Source organism: Psammomys obesus, unplaced genomic scaffold (genome assembly GCF_907164565.1).
Source record: "Psammomys obesus unplaced genomic scaffold, mPsaObe1.curated_primary_1811, whole genome shotgun sequence".
In the NCBI taxonomy this organism is placed as follows: Eukaryota; Metazoa; Chordata; class Mammalia; order Rodentia; family Muridae; genus Psammomys; species Psammomys obesus.
Genome location: NW_026590061.1, coordinates 5,751,718 through 5,762,926, shown reverse-complemented (window position 1 = coordinate 5,762,926; position 11,209 = coordinate 5,751,718). Strand labels below are relative to the sequence as shown.

The window sequence follows — 11,209 nt, the reverse complement described above, 5'->3', positions numbered from 1 at the left end:
CTATGCATTTGTTTTCGTGCCAAAGGCACAAAGATGGACAAGATATGGTCCTGATTATAATACCATTTGCTTAGAAAGATCTTTCCATACCTAATCTAGGTCTGGGAGAGTCATGAGAAATAGTGGAGGGTCACAGCCTTTGAGAAAAACCATCTTTACTCACACAGTGACACCGCTAACCCTGTCATTTTCCTATGAAAATTGTTTGCATTTATCGGGTCTTGCAGATAATAAAGAATAGACATGTGTAAAGTTGGTTTGGTTAGATAAATATAAGATTTATCTGTCGAGATTATTTTCTTTTCTTACATTTTTACCTGTAGTAAAAACTCTTTTTCTGTCATGGGAGGTAACACAAGCAGAGTAACACATGACTGACTGAGATTGTCACCCCCAAGTTCACGCGGTAGGTTTGATTTTTGCAAACAATCCAACATTTACCCAGCTTAAGTAAATAAAAGTTTTCAGGGAACCAAAATTCACCTGTGTACAGGACAGTGTAGTTTTACATGTGAACGGGGCTACTTCTGTCAGTGAAGCCTGCCTCTATGTGGGCAGGTGGTAGCATCGTGGTCTTCAGCCCCAACAGAACCTTCCACAACAGCAGTGTTTTAGTAGATTAGTCCAATTTTCTAATGAAGTGTTTTGGAGGTTAAACTCATTGGTAATGACTGATCTACTGGCTTTCTGCAAATACTAATAATTCGATGATTTTTCTTGCAGTGAAGTTTTAGATATGGAACAAAGGTGGTGATTTAAGCTAAGTAATCTGACCCATTTTGTCCATCTTTGTGACCTCTGTTCTTACATTAGGGCTCTGTATCCACGAAGGCCCCTTGATATATCCCACCACACAAAATCGAAAGTCTTAAAGCAGAATAAACAACACAATAAAACGAGTACAGGAACTATGAGGATGGAACATAATTTTTCTTTCCCCATCAGTTATGAGGGCTTCGAGATATCACGTGTGAAGACCCTCACATGGAATTTAGCAATGCTTATATCAGATGGGTAAAAGTTAAAAAAAAATCTGTGATATTTAGAATAACATTCAGTAAGGTTGACTTTATAACGAATGAGCATTTAAATGAAACATGGTGCTAGCCTCTTGCAGATTTCTGGTGCACTCTTCAAAATAGAACAGGGAAAAGTGGCTACGAGGGTGACATTAGTGTCTGTGGCTGAAATTTGCCAAGTAAAGCTAAAAACTTGCTACCTATGAAGCCTCAGAGTATGGACTATTTCCATCCTCTCACGGCCTTGTAGGGACTACTTGGTACCTCTGAGAGATGTGCACTTGCCAAGACTAGCATATAGCAAAGACATGGCATATATATATATATATATATATATATATATATATATATATACTACAGATAAGACCATTTGCCTATATTCTTTTGAGTCCTGAGTAATACAGCACCTTAGGCTGATAAAGAATTAAACTCCAGAAAACTTAGGTGACCTATTGCTGAAGGACTGAGTCTAACTTGAACTTTCTCCTCATTGGACAGGAGAAAATGGAAACAAGTATAATGTTTTCAAATATTCAATCTCTTTCATGATCTTTCTCATGTAGGTATTGGTCTTATAAGGGTACCAAAAAGGCTTCTTGGTGACAGTAAATGATTTAAAAGGGGAAAAGTTAAATATATATATATATATATATATATATATATATATATATATATATATAATGTTAAAAGCGTAGAGAACATTCTCCTATGGTAGATCATGAACTTGAATATTTCATTAAAAATGAATTTTCTTCTATTCTTATCATACATGGGCACCCCAATAGGAAGGCAAGGCTAGTCTTCCAAGTAAGACTGTGGTAATACTGATTTCTCATTTCAGCTTCCATGCTTGACAGACATTGGCCAGCCTGCTACCCTAATGTGGCCAATCATTAGAAAAATTCCCAGGGTGAACCTACAGGAAACGGATCTCAAAAAACTGTTAAAAACAAAACAGGACACAGAAATCCCAACTTTCCACACAGAGATCTGCCGAAACTCACTGCACAGCCTGTGAAGGTCAAGTGAAGGTCAAGGCAAGGGTCCCCGGGTGTGATGACTGGAGGTGTCTGTCTAAATACAAGTGCTGATGTGAGGCGTCTTGTCACATGTCTGCACGAACAAACGAGGCAAACACTCCGTCTTCTTGGGCCAAGAGGCTTTCTGGGGTGTCGTACTCCAAAATGTTTCCCCGCTTCATCACGATCACCAGGTCTGCAGTCAGAATGGTGTGAACCCGATGCTATGTGAATGTGGAAAAGAGCAACATTGGTTTTGAGTTTGAGCACAAGAGTCAAAACAACGAATATGACTATTTCATGGACTGGTCATGCGTGGTTGCTTCTTTACTGCAGGTGTGCCAAAAAATGCCCTTTTATTTATTCATTTATATAGTTTTAAACACAGGCAGGCAGAGTGGGGTTCTGTTTGCTCTGTCTTAACTTTAGCGCAGCTTAGTTTTACTGAAACTTGACAGCTACGCACGCTAATAAATGTGTCTCAACGAAACGCTAACAGGAGCCATTGGGAAGCAGTTGGGTTCTTGATTACAATCATGTCATGTGTGAGCCCACTAAGTCCCTGGATTGACAAACAAGAAGAGGCACCCTGAGATATTCGGGTTTGGGAGTCCCACCTGGAGAAGTCCATTCTGGCGTTCAACATTTGAACGCATTGTCCAGAGTTATTGGCGTGCAGGCTCTTACCTGACAGAGACCACTGCCACTCACTGGCTCACTTCCCATGTGGCACCCTTGGAAGCAGGGCTTTGGTGTTACTTATCAATACTAATAAAACTGCCATTTATCAAGCATGCATCACACGGTAAGTGCTCCACACACATGTACTTGCAAGTCATCAAAATGTTCTTCAGCTGTAGGTTTCCTCCCTCTCTACTTTATCGGGATACCATTAGGATTCAGCCAGATCAAGAGAGATGACATGGATAATTAACAGCAGAATTACCACTGAATCATTATCGGGGCAGGTTTACAAACTTTGGAGGGCAAAGTGCTCCCATGCTGCTACTGAGCCTGGCTAGTTCAGGGGAGGTTCACCAACCACAATGAGGGCGATGGCGATGGGTGTGAGCAGGCTCTCCTGTCAGACCATCCTCACCACGGACGCTGCAGCTTTGCGCCTTTAATGGTGGCAGTGATGGCCTTCCAGCACGATGTGAGAACATTTGCAGGGAAACTGTACACCTTTCCTGGCACATGAAAGCAAATGATAAATGCCAGCTGCTGCTAGGAATTCTCTATGGTTTAGAAAGGAAAACTCTCTGTGATGCCTTTACTCTGGCTGAGATGCAGTTAAAGTACTAACGTGGCCGATCATTAGGGAAATACCCTTGAAGAACCTACAGGAAGTGTATCTCAGAAAACTGTTAAACTAAAACAGGACACAAAAATCTCAGCTTTCCAATACAGAAATCTGCTGAAGTTTTTGGTACCATCCTATGAAGGCTAAGGTGAGGATGCCTCAGGTGTGTTGACTGTAGGCATCTATCTAAGTACACACAGGTGGTGTAAGGCATCCTTCACCTGCCTGCAAGAGCAAAAATCTAAAGTCAGCCTCACGCAATTTTAAATTTGCTTGGAGATCCATTTTAAAAGTATCAACCGGCAGCTGAAAGCAGTGTGTGTGTGTGTGTGTTGTAACATACATCTTCAATCCGTCCACTGTGTTAGCATTTTGATGTGTAACCAATGTAAAAATATTTGAGTTCTTGTGCATTCTTCTGTCTTTGCTGTGTGAGATGTGCGATGGACTTTAGACTTGTAGCGACTCAAGCCCTACGAGCCACTTTCCAGTTCGAAGTGGTCACCCCCAGCTATTTTTAGGAATTTGCCAGAAGTTGGGGGCAATGTCCATCTTTGAGAAAAAAATTAGAGCCATTTGCATCCCTGTGCATTTGAAAGTAATATGCATAACAGATTGTTTTATAACAATGCATTTTCTTTTGGGAAAAATATTGTTTCTTTAATAACCATATCAGAAGTGCTTTAGAAAAGAACTTGGCTTTTATATCTACGAAGACAGTTTTATAAACATTGCTATAATAGTCTAAAATAATGTTTACTAAAATAATAAAAACACTGAGAAATTTTAGCCAACAGAGATAAATATAGCTTATGTTTACTCCATTAATTCACATTATTTTTGGTTGTTGAGAGAGTGTGGGGTCAGTTGTAGTAGTGTTGATGAAAATTTCAAAATGCTCCACAGAAGTTAATCCAAGTGAAAGTGAGGAAGAAATTGTCCCATAAATAAATAGCAGGAACTAATTCTGCATGTCACGGCCCCTTTTAGGAAGCTAGAACTTTCAGGCAGGAAAGAAAACAAATCTTAGCAGAGCTGTGGGTCACTCTGGAGGAGTCCACAACAAGCATGGGCTGTCTGTGAAGAAGTGTGGGCTCTATGGTGTCCCTGTGGCCCCTCCTTCCTGTGAGGTGTGAGCAGGACATTCGGAGTTTAACAACCTCCACACCAGAAGCCTGGACAGAAGAAATGTGTGTGTAAAGTATTCTGCAAATACCATTAGAAAGAGGGCAAAAGAATGCACATTTTCATTTAAAGGGAGAAATTATGAAGACTCCCTGGGGCCACCCAGCACCCCCATGCTGCGTGCAGAGCAGAGTGGAGACTTGGTCTCCTGGGTTAGCAAGGGTCCAACATTCCTCTTTCCTCCCACTCAGCGGGGGGCAGTGGGAGATTCTTCCTTCCCCTAACTATCTCCCTACATGTTTCTAGTGAGACAGGTCTTGAACTGTACTCCAGAAGTGTTTTTCATGCTAGTTGGTTCCTAGCCTCTTAAATCATTTACCATGGTGAGAATGAATTTATGAGGCATTGCCCTTCATGAAGGAAGAACCACAGAACTTATCAGGAAAATTAGAGATTTTTTTTTAACCTAGGCTCCATAGGAAGTCATTTCCTGGAGTTGAGAAAGATGCCCTTCAAAGGGTGGCCTTTCTCCCAAGAGCAGCAAGTATTCACATAAAACCTTAGAGGCAGGTAACACACAAGGCATTTTTAAGGGTGACTAGAAAACAGCCTCAAATCAACTGGTCCTTAGGACAGAGGAGAACCTCATTTTTGCTACTTTCGTGCTGTCTTTGGAAACATAGGATGTTCCTCAGTTAGTACCACACAATGCAAGCACTTAGGTGAGCTGACCAATGCAGTTAGACCCCATGGTTAGGACCCCACCCCACCCTCCAGCCAGAACTCTCTTCAGTCGAAGCCTCAGCTCTGCCTTACTCAGTGGGTTCTGCTAGGACAACTACCAGAGAAGGAGACACCTGGTGGAGCAGATCATGCTGGTCTACTTGTTGGTCATCACCAAGGTAGAAAAGAGGCCATTCTTGTGCTCGAGCAAGTTTGGACCAGTATCACACTCCACTAAAATACCCTCAGAAAAGACTAAAACAAGGTCTGCATCCACAATAGAAGACACGCGGTGCTGGAGGAGAGAGAAGTGGAGAGAGAAGAGAATCAGCAGGAAGGAAGACAGTCTTCAGTGGGCTGCAGTGAGAGCAAAGATCAAACCAAACATCCCGAGGAAGGGACAGAAAACCAAGGTCCTTGCAAGCAAGCAAACTGACAAGGGGCTAACTGACCCGTCAACCTGGTTGTTAATGAATGTAGGGACATTCTACATTGATTGAATCCTGCTGTGAGGTATCTCATTGCCTTCTATTTTAAAACAGACGCAGGAATAGGAATCGAGAAAATACACATAAACATTACCTAAATTTGTAATGGAATTGAGAACCTTTCTTCTGGAATGACCCTTCCAATCATCATGTTGTTGAAAATTAGCACACTCAGCACATGATCAGCTGGTATCCTTACACTTCAGATTATGTCATTAAAAATATAAACTATGATACATATGTATGCATAAGTATATATGATATGAAACAAGAAAGAAACACACAGTTCGACACAAGCATATTTTGCCTTCTCAGATTTAAAGCTCATAGACACTTGCAACCTAAGCTACAGAGGAAAGAGGCCATTCCCATGCATGTCACTTACAGCTATGGTTACGACTGTGCGGTCCGCAAAAGCTGTCATTACTACTTTCTGCAAAATGTTTTCCTGCCAAAAAAAGAAAAACAGACTTTCAGTTGTCAGGTGCTTATTTTCTCTCGTCAAAATATTTTATACCCTAAGATCAATACTCCCTGCCCAATTCCTTCTGAGCATGCCCACTCCACATCTTCTGTGGAACTGGCAAGAAAGTAGAGCGAGTAGCAGGCTGCATTTTGAAAATGTCTTCAAAATGCAAGAAGAGTCAGTGGTCTTAACTTTCTCCATGAGAATGGAGAAAGGCATCTTACTGTAAGAAAACATTTAAAACAATTTTATTCTCGTGTGTGCTAAGTAGTGTGTGTATGTGTGCCAGATGTGTGCAGGTACTCATAGAAGCCGGGAGAGGGCACCAAACTCCCAGTAACAGGAGTTTCAGGTGGTTGTGAGCTGGCTCAGGTCCTGTGCTAGAGAAGGAAGTGTTGAAACTGTTGAGCAGCTCTGCAGCCCCAAGATCTTACGATCTTACAGGATGGGGAGAGGAGAAGTAACAGAATACAAAATTTGGTCTCTACATATCTCATTTGGATTGTTTGCTGACTGCTTGAGCCATGTGTTCTCACTTCCTCTCCATTATGGGAGGTCAGTACTAATTTGAAGTACTTCCATAGGCCATTTTGTTGTTTTATGCAGGTATAACAGTATGTGCTGAGGAGAGAGATACAAAAGGAGTGCAAGCTTGAGGTGAGCTTGGGCATGGTGGTAAGTTACAGGCCTGCCAGGACTATGTATGTAGCCAGGAGACTACACCTTAGAAAGCAGGGGTAGGAGCAAGAACCATATATGGCTGGTTCTTAACCATCTTGAAATGGTTTTCTTTGGCGTAATTTCACCCAATCTAAAGTGAGCAACTGGAAAGTGGCATGGAGTTAGGAGTGTAAAGTTTCTGGCCTTTTCCCAGGAGTCCATGGGGAAAGCCACTCTCAGTTGGAATCATTACTAATCTTAACAAATACACATTGCGGTAGCCAATGGACAGCTTTAATTCCAGTGGTCTACTGAAAAGATATCTACATTCCATAGTTCAGCATTCTCCTGACATGTAGCCTTATTCCTGAGCACAGCACACTGCTCTCACCCACTGAGCCCTAACTTGAAACATGAAGGGTCTAGTGTAGATGAATGAAACTCATTCCTCCAGACTAAGACCTCTGCTAAACAGCCTCTATTTTTCCTTCCATCTCTTCTCCAGTCTCCCAGGAGCTCCATTTCTATGGCATCCATTTCTTTTAGATTCTGTAAGTAAGGCCATGCAGGATCTCTCCTCCTGTGACTGACTTGATTCACTGGGACAGTGCCCTGCAGTTCCAACCACACAGTCACCAGTGGCAGAGTGTCCTCCTTCCTAAAGGTGGTGTGGCATTCCCTCATCTCTACATACTACATTCTCTGTATCTGTCTGTCTACACACACTTAGGTGTGTGAATGAATATATCAATAATGTTAGAGGAACAAGGCCAGGGAGACACCTGTCTATTAATGAGAGTCTGGTCACTTTTCACATACAGCCAGTAATTGGTTTCTGGGTCATATGGTAAATCTATTTTTGGCTTTTGAGGGATGTCTGTGCTAATGTTCATTCTCACTGTGTGGTAGGGATCCTTTTTCTCTCTGTCTTCCACAGTGCTCGTTCCTTTTGCATGTATTGCATGGCACAATAAGCTCAGTAAAATCGCTGATAGATTTTCAACATTCCTGCTACAAAGAACATGACAAATTGCTTGGGTTAAAAATATGTTCATTTGCTTGACTGACTCTTTCTATAGTGTATAACATGGATGATGACTTTATGTTATTCCCCCTTCATGTATGTGTGTGTGTGCGTGCGTGCGTGCACACACATGCTAAAATATTCACTAGTAAGAAAGAAGACAGAAAATCTACATCAAGGTATCTGGTGCTTATTTCTCATTTCTTCTCAATAGTTTAAGAAGTCGGAACTCATGTCAAGTGAAAACATTGAGAAGACGTTAAGAGATTAAATGGCTTGTCCAAGGCCATAGTTAGCTACTGTGTAGTAGGGCTTGAAAAGAAATAGAAGAGTCCCACCCCTATTCTACTTGTCTTTCTGCTCTATCACCCTGCTAATCTGGACTCTTCCAGTGGATGAGGGCTGAGTTTAATTTTTTTAGTGAATCTCCAGTACTACAGTAGCTTATCAAAAGTGAGTCTTGGTAACAGAAATCCTTTGGTTGATCAAGGACCCTCTTAGGGAGTCATTGGTAACAATAGCATTGAAGATTCAGAACACAGCTGGAAGTTTTCAAGCACGTTTCCAACACATCGGTTCTCAAAGCCGAGATGTAAACTCACCGTGGCCATGTCAATGGAAGCTGTGGCCTCATCCATAATGAGTATACTGCTCTTCCGCACGAAGGCCCTGGCCAAGCAGAACAGCTGCCTCTGCCCAACACTGAAGTTCTCCCCCCCTTCAGTGACAGCGGCATCTGGGGCGAGATAGTGAGAGACTCACTAGCAATCATTAGTACCTTTTGGGGACAGGACAAAGTAAGATTAAAAAAAAAAAAAACATGTGGTGTGCATGGCTAGCATGCTGTGCTGTTGAAGAGAGAGAGAGCCTCCCGAGGGACAGAGGAAGGGTGCCACTGACTCGGCTTATTTTTGTCAACATGTGGAGACTTGTGTCTCAACAGCAAGTCAAGAAATACTGCTAGACATCTGCAAGAGCAGAGACCATGGGAATTGTTACATTACATAATCCAGTTCTCCCAGGCCTAGGGAGAGCAAGCGGCTTGTCCAAGTTCACGCTTCCCTAGGGTGTGGTAGGCAAGAAATAGAATATCCCAACCTCTATTTTACTTGTCTTTCTTTTTTATCACCCCAACCAAACTGTACCCTCTCAGTGTATGAGGGCTAAAAGATGGCTCAGTGGTTAAGAGCATCGGCGGCCCTTGCTGAAGAACCGTGCTTTGTTCCAGGAACACACCCGATGGCTCCCGACCTCCCATAACATAACTCCAATCTGCTGTGTTCTTCTGGCCTTTGTGGGCACTGCATGCACATAATACACATACAGACAAGCAGATACGCATAATACACATCAATAAAAATAAATAACTTTAAAATAAGGAAATTGGTGCTGGAATTATGCAGTTCTAGCATAATTCTGGAGCTAGAGGCATGTGGAGTCTTTTGTGCAGTGCTAAGCGACTGGTAACTGAAAACGGTACCTAACCCTCCTGGCAGAGATTTGACCATATTCTTCAGCTGGGCAATTTCTAGGGCCTCCCAGAGCCTGTCATCGGTGCACTTGCACTCAGGATCCAAGTTAAATCTGTAAGGGAACATCTCTGTTTACCAGCCAATAATGAACACGAGGCAACACAACCAACAGCCAGAACAGGGCTCAGTTCAGAGCAAACACGAATTCGCACTTCAGTGATGAGCGCATGAATGACTTTTAATGTTAGCACAGATTATTTTTACATTATTAGCCATATTTGCATACATAATATGATAGATGTTTTTTCTGTGTCTATATTATGCTTAGCATAACCCGAATACTATCTAGTAAACATCCCCATAGAACTGATGCTAAACTCACAAATGCATAATACACGACAGAAATGTTCAGAGATGTAAGTTGTTACAGTACTGCTAAGTAACTTGATGCATCTCAAACTTTTAATTTCTGTACAGTTTATTCATTTATTTTTGGTTTTTTGAGACAAGGTTTTGCTGTGTAGCCTTGGCTGTCCTAGACTCATTCACTATACCAGGCTGGCTTCACAGAGATCTGCCTGCCTCTGCCTCCCTGAGGGCTGGAATTATAGGAATTATAGGCGTGCACCACCGTGCCCAGCTAATTTTTTTTTAGTGAAAGTATAATTACATAATTTCTTCCCTTCCCTTTTCTCCCTCAAAACTTCCCACTGGCCCCCTTCTGTCTTTCAAATTCATGACTTATATTTCTTTAGTTGCATGTATATGTGTATGTATCTATACATACACATTTAGATACATATATAGAAACACAGCCTGCTCACTCCATACCTTACTTGCATGTGTATGTTTTCAGGGTTGATCACTTCATATTGGAAAACCAACGGATGTGTTCCTCCCAGGGTAAAACTATTTATCCCACTCCCAGCATTCCTTAGTTATCTGTAGTTCTGTAAGGTTAGATTACTAGAACATTTAATTAAAGAAGTCTGAATAATTAAAAAAGGTGAATAATGAGTGATATTCCACGCTTGTTTTATCTGATATAAATAATAATTCTTAAATAGGGATAGAAAACACTCCTTTGTAATTAAGCTACAGGGAAAGGAATCAAAAAGGGAAAAGCAAAAGCAAAACCAACTGAAAATCCACACACGTGCATACATATAACCCTTCCCTGCAATGACCTAGTAGAAGTCTAGGCAGACCTTGGGCTCAGACAATCTGCTGCTGGAACAGCAATTCCACCACTTACTTGATATATGAACTTGGGAAAGGCACAACAGCTTTGAGTTTCAAATTAATCATTCATAACATGGGCATAATAATGTTCCCAAAAGCACTTTTTGAGGATTTAATCAAACAATGGGTCAAAGCAACTACTGGGAACGTAAATATCTCCAATCATTTTATAGTTTTTACTGACTAGGGGAAACCACAAACCAGGTACAGAGACAGGAGTCACCTTGTCCAAGTGATTTGAGAGGAGAACAAAGGCTGTCAAAGACAGGGAGGTGAGAGGGAGGGTCTAGAGTATCTGCTGGGCCTGGGATTTAGGTAGATGTCTGTAGGGTGGGACACCTCAGGGACCTGGCTGGTCACTGTGGGCCTTACAGAATCAAACAGAAAGGGAGCGCTCAAAGTTCAGGTCCATGTTAAAGCACCAGTGCTCTGGGCTCCGTCTTGAGTTGTGGGGAAGCACTCTCTGATCATCTTGATGAAGCTGTCAGACTAGTCACTCACCTGATAGAGCCACTGAAGAGGATCGGGTCCTGAAGAATGATGGACAGTCTGGAGCGCAGTGTGTGCAATGGCAGTTTGGAAATGTCTATCCCATCAATGACTATCTTTCCTGTTAGGGGAAACAAATGCCGCAGACATGAGGCAACCTCAAGAGAGACATTTTCATT

General features: G+C 42.0%; 1 protein-coding gene across 2 annotated transcripts in view; it reads right to left on the bottom strand.

The window, feature by feature from the left end:
- Positions 1–1,721: 1,721 nt before the first annotated feature.
- Positions 1,722–11,209, bottom strand: part of Abcc9 (ATP binding cassette subfamily C member 9) — a 107,510-nt gene continuing 98,022 nt past the window's right edge. For both annotated transcript variants that reach the window (XM_055605663.1, XM_055605664.1), the window contains 5 exons: positions 11,043–11,151; positions 9,308–9,411; positions 8,430–8,563; positions 6,063–6,125; positions 1,722–2,262 (listed from right to left, as the gene is read on the bottom strand). In XM_055605663.1, the coding sequence (XP_055461638.1) occupies positions 2,125–2,262; positions 6,063–6,125; positions 8,430–8,563; positions 9,308–9,411; positions 11,043–11,151 (548 nt within the window). In that variant the 3' untranslated portion in view covers positions 1,722–2,124. The remainder of the gene's footprint in view (positions 2,263–6,062; positions 6,126–8,429; positions 8,564–9,307; positions 9,412–11,042; positions 11,152–11,209) is intronic.